This window comes from Orcinus orca, chromosome 16 (assembly GCF_937001465.1).
Source record: "Orcinus orca chromosome 16, mOrcOrc1.1, whole genome shotgun sequence".
NCBI classification, from domain to species: Eukaryota; Metazoa; Chordata; class Mammalia; order Artiodactyla; family Delphinidae; genus Orcinus; species Orcinus orca.
The window spans coordinates 24671801-24688487 of NC_064574.1; the positions used below are offsets into that span (position 1 = coordinate 24671801).

A 16687-nucleotide genomic window follows, 5' to 3' on the forward strand; every position below is an offset into this window, starting at 1 on the left:
TCTGCTTGCACTTGGCTGGAAACGCCAGGTCTTAAATGCTACCCCAGAGCAGTTCTCAATCAGTGGCTGATACTGATGGGAGTTTATGGACAATCACCCTTGTTCCCCGGCCCTCGGGTGGGACCGTGCTGAGGCTCGTGCTCTACACTGACTCCCAGAGCTGCCCGGTGGGATGGTGGGCATGGTGGTAACTTGCCTGACAGCACACCCTTTAGGGCTGCCTCCCTGCCCTGCCTCACTTTTCCCCTCCTCTTCCAGAGTTTCCAGGGACTCACCGTCCAAATCAACTACTTCCTGGCTTCCTTGCTGGGGCTCTGCCCAAACTAACACAGGACAATTAGCTGTTTCTTTGAATGAGTACCAAGTGAAGTTATCAGCTTCCATCGGGGTCTAAGTTATATGGACAACATATCTCTTCATTTAAATCTTTAAAATTTATTTTTAAATGGTTCACAAGTCAAAGGATACAAAAAAGTACACAGTGACATCTGTGACCCGTCCTCCAGCTACCCAGTTCCTCTCCTTACAAGCAACTACTCTATCAGTTTCTTGGATGTCCTTCCCAAGTTGATTTATGGAAATATGGAAAGTATATCTTATGTCTTTAGACACTGGAATCGCATGCAGATTCTCAGGCTGAGAAGTCTGAGACAGATTGTGGGAACAGCACGTTCTCATCTCCCAGCTCACACTCACTCTAGACAGGGCATGAACACTCCAAGTCATTGTTCTTTTTTCAGTTTTTGACCAGTGTGTATAATTAAGTCCTCCTAAACGTGCATGAGATGTGTCTCCACTGTACATATATGCAAGAGAGCTGGCCATGATCCAGCCTTGCCCCCCAACCCTGTACCCCGATAGCCTGCATGTCTCCCAAGAAGCACTGGGGTGCCTGCCTTGTATCTCACGGGACAGTCAGGGGTGTGGGGACATCCTTGTTTGGTCTTGGGCCCTCCTTTGACACCAAATGTCTCTCTCCTAGGTCGGCAACCACATCGATGTGCTCACTGGCAAGTGGGTGGCCCAGGACGCGGGCATTGGGGCTGGCGTGGACTCCTACTTTGAGTACCTGGTAAAAGGAGCCATCCTGCTTCAGGATAAGAAGCTCATGGCCATGTTCCTAGGTAAAAAGGGCAGGGTAAGGGGGCTTTTCCCCATGGTTTTCCCTATTGACATGTAGTTTATTTATAAACTTTCAGTTGCTCCCAAGTGCCTACAGAATCAGCTCTGCATTCAAAACCACCATGGACTTACACTGCCCACTTGAGGCCCGCTACACCTTTTCATGCCTTCCTGCAAGAGCCAACTGAACCATGCTGGCTTCTCTATATGCAGCCCTGGATTTTTATTTCCTGGCCATTGCACATGGTGTTTCCTTTGCCTAAAATACCTTTTTTCCTGCCTTTATGTGTCCAAATTCTGTCCACCCGTTAAGGCCCAGCTTAAATGTCACTTTGCCCAGAAAATAGCTTGATTCTTCCTCAGAATTTAGGGCCTTCAGAATCTTTTTTTTTTTTTAATATATAAATTTATTAATTTATTTTGGCCACGTTGGGTTTTCGTTGCTTCGCGCAGGCTTTCTCTAGTTGTGACGAGCCGGGGCTACTATTCGTTGCGGTGCACGGGCTTCTCATTGCAGTGGCTTCTCTTGTTGCGGAGCACGGGCTCTAGGCATGCGTGCTTCAGTAGTTGTGGCACGTGGGCTCAGTAGTTGTGGCTCGCGGGCTCTAGAGCGCAGGCTCAGTAGTTGTGGTGCATGAGCTTAGTTGCTCCGCGGCATGTGGGATCTTCCCAGACCAGAGCTCGAACCCGTGTCCCCTGCATTGGCAGGCGGATTCTTAGCCACTGCGCCACCAGGGAAGCCCGGCATCATTTTTGCAGTCAGCTATCATCACAGTTATAGCTCTTCTAACTGAGTGCAGCATCCAGGCCTTATACTTCTGTACTCCCCACAGTGCTTTGCAGGAGGTAGCTGTAGATTAATGCCTGTTGAATAAAAGCAGTTTACCCTTCAGGCCCTTAGACACTAGTAGTAATGATACTGAGGAATTGTTGGGCACCTAATAATAATTATAGCTACCATTCATTTATTCAGCAAATATTTACTGAGTACCATTGATGTGTTAAGTTTTGTGCCAAGCACTGAACATGGACTATTTCATTTCATCCGTACAACACTGTTTGAGATTGTCTTATTTATTTGCATGTTTTTGGTACTTTGTTCATTCAGATAATGCTTATTGTGCATATTTATTATGTACTATCTTCATGTTGGGGATTCTGCAATCAACAAAACAAAGTCCTAGCTCTCATAGATTTACAGTCTAGGGGGAGTTATAAGTTCAAGTTCCCACTAGAACGCCAGCTCCCTGAGGGCTGGACTTTGTCTTATTTGCCACCCCCCAGGTGCCTGGCACCCGGTAGGCACTCAGTGAATATTGTTGAGTGAATAAATGACTGCACAGTCCCATGAGGTATATAACATTACTCTCCTCACTTTACAGATAATAAGACTGAGGCTTACGAGGAAAAAACTTGCCCGAGGTCACAGCTAACAAGTGGTAAAGCTGGAGCTGGAATTTGAGCCTGGAAGTTTGCCTCCAGAACCCATGCTCCTTCCTCTGTGCCTCCTTGCATCCTAGTCTGCTTTGAGGCTGGGCCACCCTAGGGTCTTGCAAATGTTTAAGTCCATCCTTCTGTTGCCAAAGCCTGCTTTTTGTGTCCCTCATCACTGATGTGTCCATCATCTTATCTCCTCTGCAGAATATAACAAAGCCATTCGGAATTACACCCGCTTCGATGACTGGTACCTGTGGGTGCAGATGTACAAGGGGACTGTGTCCATGCCAGTCTTCCAGTCTCTGGAGGCCTACTGGCCTGGTCTTCAGGTAGGAACGATCAGAGAGGGTGGTCCTTTTTCTATGGAACCGGCAAAGCAAGCTCATTCTAATGTATGAGTCAAAAAAGTGCTTGAGCACTTTTTTTTGGAGGGGTGGATTGGGGATGGGAGAGGGGCTTAGAGTGAGACAGATTTAAAGTTCTGCCAAACTGAATTTTCCAAGGGGACCTTTAAGGTGTCAGGAACTGAACTTCCAGCTTGCTGTGGAATGTTGTACCACTTAAAGTAGACAGGGCAGTAATAGCCATTGGCAATGACCATTTCTCCACTGGACATTTCTGTCACGTATCCTCATTCTTGACAGCGGGCCTAGGAAAGGGCGTGACAGCATCTGGGACTGCTCTGTCTGCCATCATTATGTGTGTCCATTACGTGGTCTGATAGAGTTGCAGCTGGAAGGGATCTTAGAGCCCATCTAATCCAGCCCCTATGTGTCCTAAAATATTTTTAATATTTTTATAAACAACTTCTTTTTAATCTTAAGAAATTAAGAAAAGGCAGTAACATGTAGATGGTGGTAAATTTTTCTTTTCTTTTTTTTTTTTTTGCGGTATGCGGGCCTCTCACTGCCGTGGCCTCCCCCGTTGCGGAGCACAGGCTCCAGACGTGCAGGCTCAGCAGCCATGGCTCACGGGCCCAGCCGCTCCGCGGCATGTGGGATCCTCCCGGACCGGGGCACGAACCCGTGTCCCCTGCATCGGCAGGCGGACTCTCAGCCACTGCGCCACCAGGGAAGCCTGGTGGTAAATTTTTAAAGCACAACAAGGAATACAATGATAAGTCTCAAGCCCCCACCCTCAGATTCTCTCCCCAATCCAGCCCTTGTTGTCAGTTTTCTGTACCTCTTTCCAGAAATCCATGTACATAGGTATATGCGTATTTATAGCACCCTTTTTTCTTTACGTAAATAGGAACATTTTTATTCTTTTTCACTGAATGTATCTTGGAGATCATTCTTTATTGATACATAAAGATCAATTTTACTTTTTTAAACAGTTGCATATATTCCATTGAATAGATATATTGTCATTTATTTAACTTGTTCCCCATTATATACTTTTAGCCAACCCTCTCATTTTATAGATGGGGAAAGAAGCTCAGAGAGAACTTGTTGATAACATTAAATATTGGTTCAACTCTTCTAAGATCTTCAAATTTAGCTGAGTGTCCCCTAAAAGAATTTTGAAAAATTATAGAGCCCCATGCATGTTTTTAATCTTATGAGTTTAAATAGTTGCATACCATTCCTTTTTCTCCTCCAACTCATATTTCCATTCTACCACTCCAACAGGATTTTATCCTAATTATTATATTTTATGCTGAAAGCATTTTATTGTTCACCGTATCATATTTCTCTGTGACAAAATTTGTTCATACATAGAAATTTAAAATGTTTTAAAATTGCCCGTGATCATAAGCTCTGAGTATTAAATTTGTTTTCTTCTGGATTTAGTTATCATTAGTATGTAACTGATTAAAACAACATTTATAGCTTACAATTTTGGATGATTATAAACCTGAAAGTAATTTATTGGAAGTGCATTTCTTAATGAGATTTTTGGGGCTTTTTAAAGTTTTTAAGTAGTTCATGTATTTGTGCATGAATAATATATATTGCTAAAACAGAGCACTGTTAAGCATCAGTTTTATTCCTGCTTTTCATTTTTTTAGATGTAAGTGCCGCGGAGCCTATGCACATAAATAAGTAGATGGAGATGGAAGGAGTTTGATATTGTAATATCATTCAGTTCTTTGAAATCTTTGAGTTAATAGATTGAACCATATAAAATTGCCAGCATCAACCATTTTTGACCTGCAAATGTGGCAGTATTTTATGGTTCACTCTTTATATGGTTAAAAAAAATCACAAATGATCTGTCATCAAAAGTTATTTTTAATGATGTCTCTGCTGACAACTTGACCAGTTCCTCTTTCAATTTTTTGAAGGCAAAGAATTGAAAGCCATCTGATTTGCAGAAGGATTTGTTACCCAGTGGTTAGAGCCATTCATTTTTCTCAACACCTACACTAATATTTTAAATTTAACCTAGTTCAGTGCTCAGGACATTTTTATATCCAAGGACAATGTTCCGCAGTAAGGCTGGAGATTGTTGGTGGGTACACCTTGCTTTTGTAAGATGGTAGGACAGTTGTGGAAGAGATAGAATGGGTAGCCTGCCTTTGTGTTGTAAGCATCTTTTCAGGCAGATCCATTTTAGGAAAATTAAGGATCAGGAAATCTATTTCCTTAAAACTATTTGTGACTACATTCCTCTTGGAAAACCTGCTTGTACCACCCAGCCATACAACTGATCACACCCTTTGACTTTGCATGATTCTATTTCTATGCATGTTCCTCAAGAAAATAATTGACCAGGGAAAGATGCAACCTGTACATGGATATTCCCAGCAGCAAAGTTCATGACTAAGAAAAACTAGAAATGGTCCAAATGCCCAGTAATGGAAGAAAAAAATAAATGTATTTTTTTCTTTTTTTTAATTGTGGTAAAATACACATAACATAAAATTTACCGTGTTAACCATTTTGAGTGTACAGTTCAGTGGTATTTATGTCCATGTTGTGCAGCTATCACCACCATCCATCCCCATAACTCTCTTCACCTTGTAAGACTGAAATTCTATACCTTTGAAACAATAACTCCCCATTCTGTCCTCTCCTAGCCCCTGACAACCATCATTATTATTTTGTTTAACATCTTTATTGGAATATAATTGCTTTACAATGGTGTGTTAGTTTCTGCTTTATAACAAAGTGAATCAGTTATATATATACATATATCCCCATATCCCCTCCCTCTTGCGTCTGCCTCCCACCCTCCCTATCCCACCCCTCTAGGTGGTCACAAAGCACCGAGCTGATCTCCCTGTGCTATGCAGCAGCTTCCCACTAGCTATCTGTTTTACATTTGGTAGTGTACATATGTCCACGCCACTCTCTCACTTCGTCCCAGCTTACCCTTCCCCCTCCCCGTATCCTCAGGTCCATTCTCTACGTCTGCGTCTTTATTCCTGTCCTGCCCCTGGGTTCTTCAGGACCTTTTTTTTTTTTTTTTTAAGATTCCACATATATGTGTTAGCATATGGTATTTGTTTTTCTCTTTCTGACTTACTTCACTCTGTATGACAGTCTCTAGGTCCATCCACCTCACTACACATAACTCAATTTCGTTTCTTTTTATGGCTGAGTAATATTCCATTGTATATATGTGCCACATCTTCTTTATCCATTCGTCTGTGGATGGACACTTAGGTTGCTTCCATGTCCTGGCTATTGTAAATAGTGCTGCAGTGAACATTGTGGTACATGACTCATTTTGAATTATGGTTTTCTCAGGGTATGTGCCCAGCAGTGGGATTGCTGGGTCATACCACCATTATGTTTTGTGTCTTTATGATTTTGACTACTCCAGGTATCTCATATCAGTGGAATCATACAGTATTTGTTTTCTTGTGGCTGGCTTATTTCATTTAGCATAATGGCTTATTTCATTTAGCATAATGTCCCTCAAGGTTCATGCTTGTAGCATGTTTCAGAATTTCCTTCTTTTTTAAGGCTGAATAATATTCCTTTGTATGTATATACCACACTTTGCCGTCTTTGTATAGGATTTGTGTGCTTTGTGTGTGGCACTTTTCCTGCTTTAAGAATAGGTCCTGGGGTTATTTCTCTATGAGGTTATAATAACACTAATAGCTAACATTTAGCTGACAGTCTGTCTGGCACATAGAGGTGATAAATATTTATGAAAGAATGATTTATGTGCTGGGCATTTTACACAGAATCATCACAACACGCCGAGGTAAACGATGTTTCATAGATGAAGAAAGGAAGCTTATAGACATTAAATTTGTTCATTTACTCAACAAATATTTGAGTGCCTGCTGTATTCCAGGCCCTGTCCTCGTGAACTTTATAGAGGGTGAGACACAAAGAAAAACTTAGACAAATTCATAAAATAATAAGTTGCAATGAAGGAAACAAATTAGAGGCTAAAAGAGAGAATATTGGATGGGGACTTACTTTAGATAAGAAGGCCTCTCAGAAGTGGTGATGCTCAAGCTGATATGTGAAGAACTGGGGTGGGGGACGATGTTCCAGGCAGAGGAAACATGATGTGTGAAGGTCCCGAGGCAGGAAAGAGTTGGGTGTTTATCAGAGACAAAAGCAGCATGGCCACAGTCCAGGGAAGGGAAAGATCAGTCAATGGAAAGTCAGCAGTGGCCAGATTGCTCAGGGCCTTGAGGGCCATGGTGAGGTGTCTTGACCTTAAGCTGAGCCTGTGGAAAGCCACTGAGTAAGACAGTTACTCTGGCTGCCTTGGGAAGAGTGGACTGGAGAAGACAAGTGGTAGGACCAGTGAGGAGGCCTTTGAGGTCATCCCAGTGCAAGATGCAGGTGAACAGGTGGTGGCTCTGGAGATAAAGAGAAAACTCTTGATATTTTAGAGAGAGAGAATTGATAGGAGTTGCTGATGGAATGGATGTGGGAGTGGGGGAAGAGGGAGGAGTCAAGGATGGCCAGCAGGTATCTGGCCAGAGTGGAATCAGTGGAAGGTGGTGCCGTTTACTGAAAAGGGAGAGAGGTGAGAGGAGGGAGGCAGCTTTGCGGGAGAGTGAAGGGACCGATAGTTTTGTTTGGAAACTGTCAAGTTTGTTCTATCCTTGAGACATCCAGTGGAGATGTCAAGAAGGTCAGCTGTTTCCCTGTGAGCTTACACTAATATGAATAGCTGCATAGAAGCACCTAGTAAAATTACAAGTGCATATATTCTCAGATTCAGCAATTCCAACTCTGGAAATGTGTCTTACAGACACGCTTCACATATGTTTGAGGTGACATATGTATGCGGTTATTTATTGCAGCATTGATTATTGTAGCAAATAGCAAAAGATTGGAACCAAGCCAACTAGCTATCAATAGGGAACTAATTAAATTGTGGTCCAAGCAATGGAATACTATACAACTGTATAAATAGGAGGAGGGAGTGCTTTATGTACTTACATGGAAAAATTGAGATGTATTGTTAAATGAATAAAGGAAGCTACAGAAAGGTATATTTAATAAGCCGTATTTAATGTGGGGGAAATAATACATACTCATACATCTTTGCTTATGTTTACAAACTAATGCAAAATGGTTATTTGCTGGGGGGTAGGGTGTGAGTGAGATTAAGTACAATCAATCTTTTTCTTATTCTTAGAATTTTGAATCAGATGGCTGACTTACCTACTTAAAAGCAGTTAGTAGCCAGTATTGACTGAGCACGTACTGGTAGGCAGGGACATTGTATACAGCCTCTGTCCCTCACAACAATGTAAAATATACGTTGTATTTTGCATGTTAGAGACGAGGCTCAGAGAAGTTAAGTGTCTGGTTTGAGGCAGCACACTGAGTAAATGGCCGACTCTGGGTTTGAGCACAGGTCTTTTTGGCTCCAAAGCCTTCGCTTCCTCTTTTCCCTGAGGTTGTGTGTGGGGTTTTGTTTTTGTTTTTGTTTTGTTTTTTTATTTGCGGTACGCGGGCCTCTCACTGTTGTGGCCTCTCCCGTTGCGGAGCACAGGTTCCTGACGCGCAGGCTCAGCGGCCATGGCTCACGGGCCCAGCCGCTCCGTGGCATGTGGGATCTTCCCGGACTGGGGCACGAACCCGCGTCCCCTGCATCGGCAGGCGGACTCTCAACCACTGCGCCACCAGGGAAGCCCGTGTGTGGGGTTTTGTATGTGGGTTTCCTGCCTGGTGGCTGCTTGCCTGACAACCACTTCTCTCCTACAGACCCTCATTGGGGACATTGACAATGCCATGAGGACCTTCCTCAACTACTACACCGTCTGGAAGCAGTTTGGGGGGCTCCCGGAATTCTACAACATTCCTCAGGGATATACAGTGGAGAAGCGAGAGGGTTACCCGCTTCGACCGGGTAAGCAGCATCTCTGGCCTACTGCCAGCCCACAGGCTCTGATTCTCAGAACCCCAACCCCTCGCATATCTATGAGGCTCCATGCCTCACAAGTGCTCACAGCTCCATTTTTTTCCCATCTGCTTCTTCCAGTGGCTCTGGATGGTTTTCCTTCTAGGAATTATTTATCCCCCTTATTTTCAGAGAAGGAGACGGAAGCCTAGTGGGTTGAAATGGCTTGCCCAAGGCTGTTAAGTATAGGAGCTAGGACTGGAACCCAGGTCTCCTAATTACATCTTATGCTCTTTCAAACCCAGACAAGCAAGTGAGATGGAAAAAGCCAGGCTGACGCCTTTTGAGTTCTTGCCATTGGGATTTCAGATGTGGAGGCACACTTCGTTAAGTCAGTGGGTCAGGTCAGATAAGTTGTGCATCTATGGAACGTTAGAACTTTGGAATGGACTTTAGGAGTGAATCATCTCTTCTCGTCCACCTCCCCACTTGCAGGTCAGCAGTCAAGATGTAGAGAAGAAAGGGACAACACACTTGAGAACTCTTCTAAGTTCCTTTCCAGCTCCGATCTTATGACTCACTGAAGGAAAGTTAAACATTGTGAGGAGAGGAAGGGAAAGGGGGACAGAGGAAGGAAGCTGAGTCAGCACACAGTCATCTCCCCTCCCCCCTAAAATAGGTTACATTCCCATTGTTTTAGACTCTTCCTACCTGAATGCCTTTTAGCTGTGGGATGGGCCTTCTAATGGGTTCTGCCCATCCTGCCATCCTCGGCTGCACTTCCTTCCTCCTCTAACCCTGTAGTCCTCTAAGTGATTGCTGTAGGAGTCTTGGAGGGGGACCAGAAGCGGGAGTAAAGCAGCAACTGGAAGCAGCAAATTAGTCACTTTTGACTCCTTAGAGGCTGCTGTTTTTAGTATTTCTCATGCATTTATTCTCATGGCATTTTTTTTTTTTTAAAGAGAAAATACTCAGATGGTATTGGATCCCATGTTACCAATAGATAAAATGAAGACAGAGATTGGGACTAAATGTAAGACTTAGACATGTGCATTCTCAAGGTTAGAGGGAAACTGAGAGGTCTTCTAATCGAAATCCCCCTGCAATAGCCCTGTCAAGTGGTTATCTCATCTTTGTTTGATTACCACCAGTGACAGGGGGCTCACTACTTAAGGAGGCAACATGTTTTGTTTGCAGGAATGCTCAGTGGAAAGCAAGGTACCACAGCCAGGAATCCAGAAATGTCTTAGACCAGTCACCCTTCCTATCCCAAAACAATAGCAAATGGGAGATAAGGTACTATTCTATGATTAGATTGGCCAGTCCCTGACGCTCTGGTGCATGTATCCGACCAGCAGTGCTGGAGCACAGAACCTAGCCTAAAAGCCTCTGAAGGGCTTAACCTCCACCTAAGTCCAAATCTAAACCTTGGGCTGTCACCCTCTTCTAGAGAGTTGGCTAGATATACAGGAAATTAAAGCATTTACTAGCATACACAGGCCCATGTGTGAGGAAGAGAAAACAAGAAACAAGATACTTGAGTATCTTGTTTACTGAGTATACTGAGTCAGCCAGCTGTGAGAAGCATAAGGAGAGGCTTCCCATGAGGACACCATCTTTTCTGTCTTTGAACACACACAGTGTGTTCATCTACCAGTAAATGTGCCCCAATCTTTGCTTAGAATATGAGTGATTAGATTAGCCAGTGTCTAGAGGCCTGTGGGGTAAACAGAGAGAGAAGTAGGAGAAAACTGGAGAGATAGGCAGCGATCTTTTCTCCAAAAATAAGTAATGGAGTTTGCAGTAAAAAATCAAAAGGGGGAAAAGTACTGATCAAGGGCTAGGAGGAAACGGGATGTAGAACATCAGGAGGAGACGTTGGTATAGGGAGGGGAGAGGTGTTCTTTCCTCTCTGAGAAAAAAGAGGTGAAGAAGTAGGAAAGTCTGTTGAGCTGTAGCTTTTGCCTGCTGGGCCCACCTTAGAAATCAAATCTTTTCCATAACAGCTCTCTAGATATCTGAAAGCAACAAACACATTTTGCTAAGTTTTCTTTTCTCTGGAATAAATATTCCCATCTGGTCCAATTCCTGTTGGCTAGTTGGCGAATATTCATCTTATGATGGGGCCCATGTGTGAACGTCAAATTCCAGTTGTGGTGTAGGACAGGGCAAGACTGTTGCCTTGTTCTGGGCACAGAGAACTGATGGCTGCATCTTTGTTAGATTGAAAGTTGATTCTTGAGTATCTTAACCTTTATCTTTTGGCCTGTCGCATCTTGGAAAGGGCCTTGTAATGACAGGCTCATACTCTTTTAAGTTTTAGGATTAGGTTAGGCTGTAAGTGACAGATACAAAGTAGTAGCTTAGATAAAATAGAAATTTATTTCTCTGGTCTTACATGACTGTCTTTGGTGGCAGGGACCTTAATCCCACACCTGCCTGCTGGGAATAGTTGTTAGTCTAGGCGTCCATGTGCTTGGATAAAGTTAGCTCTTCTGTTACTAAGGAAGAAGGAGGGAACAGATATTGGGAGATAGGCAGCCGCCTCTGCCACCTTCCCTATCCCAGAACCTGGCTGCCTGTCTCTCCCTTGGGATGGGATTCCATGGTCCACTAAGTCCACTAAGCTTCAGACTGGGTATATTGGCTCTGAAGATTCAGTATTGAGTGAGTTGTCCCATGTTCCCCCTAGTTGGGACCCTGTGGACATGGTGTGGAGAGAAGGAATCTCTCACTGGCCCAGGCAGTCCCCAAGCCTTCTCTGCCCAGCCACTGGGTGAAGGAAGGTCTACTTTGAACTTTGCAGAACTCATTGAGAGCGCCATGTACCTCTACCGTGCCACGGGGGACCCCACCCTCTTAGAACTCGGAAGAGATGCTGTGGAATCCATCGAAAAAATCAGCAAGGTGGAATGTGGATTTGCCACAGTAAGTGTTTCCACGGGCCCAAGAATTGGGAAATGTCTCCCCCTGCTGCTAAAGAGCCTCTGGAATATTAGCACTGGAAGGAACCTTAGAGATATAAGCAATGCCTTTATTTTATAGATGGGGAGACTGAGGAGCAGAAGCTGAGAGCCTTGCTAAAGGTCACAGAGCTAGTAGAGGTGGAGCTAGGATTAGTTCCCAGGGGTCTTGACTCCATGCCCTTGGCGTTCTCCCTGCTTCATAGATCCTTTAGCTGTCAGAATAGGCTACTTGGCAAGGGTGAGTATTGTGAAACATTTTGCGAAAAGGCTTGTAAAATGGATTCTAGAAGGGAATTACAGAGTCCCATAGCCTTATTTGCAAACCCAGGGATCCTTAATGGAACAGCTGTACTGGTCTCACAGATATTTACTGAGCGTCTTTCACGGGCCAGGTGCTGTGCTAGGCTGAGGGTTATAGCAATGAAGAAAGACCAAGCCCCTGAGCTGACATTTTAGTAGAAAAAACAAAGAATGTGTATCTGGAAGACAGAAAGAAGGCCAGTGTGGCTGGAGGGCGTGAGCAAGGAGGAAAGTGGGAGGAGATACAGCCCCAGAAGTAGGCAGCGGCTAGATTGTGCAGGGCTTTGTATAAGTCGTGGGGAAGAGTTTGGCTTTTGTTCTGCTTGGAATGATAAGCCTTGGGAGCATTTACAGCAGAGCAGTGACATGCTCTGATTTGTATTTTAGAAAGATCACTCTGGCTGCTCTGTGGGGAATGGACTGAAAGGGTTAAGGATGAGAGCCATGTCACATCCTGAGAGGACCCAGGCAGGCAAGACAGAAATAAACAGTGGTTACAGACATGTAAAAACCAAATGTGTAAGCAAATAGCCTGGAAGCCTATTTGCCAAAAAGCCTGCAGAGGTTTTTTTTAGGGTAAGGAATTAAAAACAAGCAAAAACCTTATTTTTCAAAAAGTTGTAATGTGATTATATTCTATAAGTAAAACATAGATACATGTTTTTAAAGAAAAGACCTATATGTGTAGGAGAAATATACAGCAATGATATGTTTTAGTTTCTAATATGTTGTATTTTATGAAAAGCCAAAGTGGATGAGCCCGTTGGGCCCTTAGGAACTCTTGACTTATTTCCATGAAAATGAAGTCTCTTGGAGCCCTTCCAAGGCGAATGATGGGAACAGGCAACTGACTCCTTGGCCTTTGGCAAACAGGGCAAGAGAATAATAATTCTTGGTACATCAAGTCCATGTTTTAGTCACATTTTTTTGGTGTAAAATAGATGTCTACTGAGAATTAGTTTCGTTTAAGAAAATGTATTGCTAATTCTGAGAAGCTAAAATAAATATTTGTAGCAAGTAAACTTACTCATCCCCGACTGTAAACTCAGTATGAATTTCTCTTCATAAAGACTCCTAATTAGTTGTTTATAAGAGCAAAAAACTTGGTAACCTCCTTAATGTCTGTCAAGGGAGGATTAGCTAAGTAAATGATGCTACATTTTTACATCATTAAGAAGAATGATTAGATCAATGTCTAGAGTCACAAAAGGGTAAGATAAAGGGGTTAGGAGATTGTTGTATCATGTAGGGGGGCCAGGGAAGACCATTCTGATGAGGTAGCATTTGAGCAGAGACCTGAAGGAAGTGAAAGAGTGGGAGGGCATCTGAAGGAGGAGTGCTCCAGGTTGCGAGGACACCAGTGAAAAGAACCGGGCTGGGCATGTGCTTGTTCACAGAACAGAAAGGCCATGTGGCTGGACCTGCGAGAACCAGGGAGAGAGCAGGAAGAGATGAGGTCAGGGAGGGAGCAGAAGCCAGATCACCAAGGACCTGTTAGGCCACGATAAGGACTTTGATTTTAGTCTGTGGGCAATGGGATGTCAACAGAGGGTTTTCCGTGAAGGAGTGACAGGTAAGATTTATGATATAAATATACTTTAGGGACAAAGTTCTGGAAAGTTAAGTGATTTGCCCAAAGGCCTGCAGTCACCTAGTGGCAGAGCGGGAATGCCTGACAGGGTCCCCTGACCCTTTCTGCTGTACTGTGATGCTGGTCTGACTTGCTTCCCTCCCCCACGTGGCAGATCAAAGATCTGCGAGACCACAAGCTTGACAACCGCATGGAGTCTTTCTTCCTGGCCGAGACCGTGAAATACCTCTACCTGCTGTTTGACCCGACCAACTTCATCCACAACAATGGCTCCACCTTCGATGCGGTGATAACCCCCTACGGGGAGTGCATCCTGGGGGCAGGGGGTTATATCTTCAACACTGAAGCACACCCCATTGACCCCGCCGCCCTGCACTGCTGCCGGAGGCTGAAGGAAGAGCAGTGGGAAGTAGAAGATCTGATGAGGGAATTCTACTCTCTCAAACGGAATAGGTCGAGATTTCAGAAAAAAACAATGAGCTCAGGGCCATGGGAACCCCCAACAGGGCCAGGGACATTGTCCTCCCCTGAAAACTATGACCAGGCAAGGGAGAAGAAGCCCACCAAGCAGAAAATCCCACTTCTCAGCTGCCCTAGTCAGCCCTTTACCTCAAAGTTGGCATTACTGGGACAGGTTTTCCTAGATTCCTCATAACCACTGGATGATACTTTGTTTGTTTCTGAAACTAAACTATAACAATAAATCTGCTTTTGATGATCATGGTTTTCTATTTTACATATTGGATCATTTCATGAGATTTCATTCAAAGAAAGGGTTCATGGCTAAAAACAATTGCGAATCTAGTTTGTTTTTCTCATACAGTTGGAGAAACAGCTAAACATAAAAGACTCCAGGGGTTGATAATTGAATCTCCCTTCCTTTCAAAGTTCCCATTTTCTGGAGGGTGTTATAAATGTATTTGTTAGTTCTTTTCTGGGGGGGAGGGATTTTCATTTTTTACTTTTTATTTGAAGTATAGTTGACTTACAAAATTACATAAGTTCCAGGTGTACAACATAGTGATTAGATATTTTTATACATTACAAAATGATCACCACGATAAGTCTAGCTACCATCTGTCACCATACAAAGTTATCACAGTATTACTGACTATATTCCCTGTGCTATACATTACATCCCTGTGACTTATTTATTTTATAACTGGAATTTTGTACCTCTTAATCTCCCTCACGTATTTCATTCTTCCCCCCACCCCACCACCCCTCTGGCAACCACCAGTTTGAGTTTGTTTCTGTTTTGTTATGTTTGTTCATTTGTTTTGTTTTTTTATGTTTCACATAAGTGAAATCATATGGTATTTGTCTTTCTCTGACTTTCTTCCCTTAACATAATACCATCTAGGTCCATCCATATTTTTACAGAGGGCAAGATTTCATTCTTTTTTGTGGCTGAGTAAATATTCCACTGCGTGTGCACACGTGTGTGTGTGTGTGTGTGTGTGTGTACACAAACCACATCTTTTTTATTTTCAACATCTTTATTGGAGTATAATTGCTCTACAATGGTGCGTTAGCTTCTGCTGTACAACAAAGTGAATCAGCCATACGTATACACATATTCCCATATCCCCTCCCTCTTGGGTCTCCCTCCCACCCTCCCTATCCCTCCCCTCTAGGTGGTCACAAAGCACCAAGCTGATCTCCCTGTGCTATGCAGCTGCTTCCCACCAGCCATCCATTCTACATTTGGTAGTGTATATATGTCCATGCCACTCTCTCACTTCGTCCAAACCACATCTTTATCCATTCATCTATTGGTGGACATTTAGGTTGCTTTCATATCTTGACTATTGTAACTAATGCTGCAATGAACATAGGCATGCATAATCTTTTCAAATTAGTGTTTTTGTTTATTTCAAATAAATGCCCAGAAATGGAATCGCTGGATCTTATGGTAGTTCTATTTTTATTTTTTTGAGGAATCTCCATACTGTTTTCCACAGTGGCTGCATCAATTTACATTCCCACCAACAGTGCACAGGGGATCCCTTTTCTCCACATCCTCGCCCACACTTGTTATTTGTTGTCTTTTTGATGATAGCCATTCTGACAGGTGTGAGGTAATATCTCATTGTGCTTTGATTTGCATTTCCTGATGATCAGTGATGGTGAGCATCTTTTCATGTGTTTGTTGGTTATCTGTATGTCTTCTTTAGAAAAATGTCTATTCAGGTTCTCTTTCCATTATTTAATTGGGTTGTCTGTTTTTGCATTATATTCATTTAATGTTCATGTAATATTGAATACATACAAAAGATTATATATTCTTTTTTTGAATTTTATTTTATTTTTTTATATAGCAGGTTCTTATTAGTTATCTATTTTATACATATTAGTGTATACATGTCAATCCCAATCTCCCAATTCATCCCACCACCACCGCACCCCACCCCCACTTTCCCCCCTTGGTGTCCATACGTTTGTTCTCTACATCTGTGTCTCTATTTCTGCCTTGCAATTCGGTTCATCTATACCATTTTTCTAGATTCCACATATATGTGTTAGTATACAATATTTGTTTTTCTCTTTCTGCCTTACTTCACTCTGTATGACAGTCTCTAGGTCCATCCACGTCTCTACAAATGACCCAATTTCATTCCTTTTTATGGCTGAGTAATAGTCCATTGTATATATGTACCACATATTCTTTATCCATTTTTCTGTCGATGGACATTTAGGTTGCTTCCATGACCTGGCTATTGTAAATAGTGCTGCAATGAACATTGGGGTACATGTGTCTTTTTGAATTACGTTTTTCTCTGGGTATATGCCCAGTAGTGGGATTGCTGGGTCATATGGTAATTCTATTTTTAGTTTTTTAAGGAACCTCCATACTGTTCTCCATAGTGGCTGTATCAATTTACATTCCCACCAACAGTGCAAGAGGGTTCCCTTTTCTCCACATCCTCTCCAGCATTTGTTGTTTGTAGATTTTCTGATGATGCCCATTCTAACCAGTGTGAGGAAATACCTCATTGTA

General features: G+C 43.0%; 1 protein-coding gene across 5 annotated transcripts in view; it reads left to right on the forward strand.

Moving 5' to 3' along the window:
• Positions 1–14404, forward strand: part of EDEM2 (ER degradation enhancing alpha-mannosidase like protein 2) — a 48657-nt gene extending 34253 nt beyond the window's left edge. For all 5 annotated transcript variants that reach the window (XM_004272761.4, XM_049698897.1, XM_033433586.2 and 2 more), the window contains 5 exons: positions 983–1124; positions 2764–2888; positions 8694–8838; positions 11636–11757; positions 13841–14404. In XM_004272761.4, the coding sequence (XP_004272809.1) occupies positions 983–1124; positions 2764–2888; positions 8694–8838; positions 11636–11757; positions 13841–14341 (1035 nt within the window). In that variant the 3' untranslated portion in view covers positions 14342–14404. The remainder of the gene's footprint in view (positions 1–982; positions 1125–2763; positions 2889–8693; positions 8839–11635; positions 11758–13840) is intronic.
• Positions 14405–16687: the final 2283 nt, after the last annotated feature.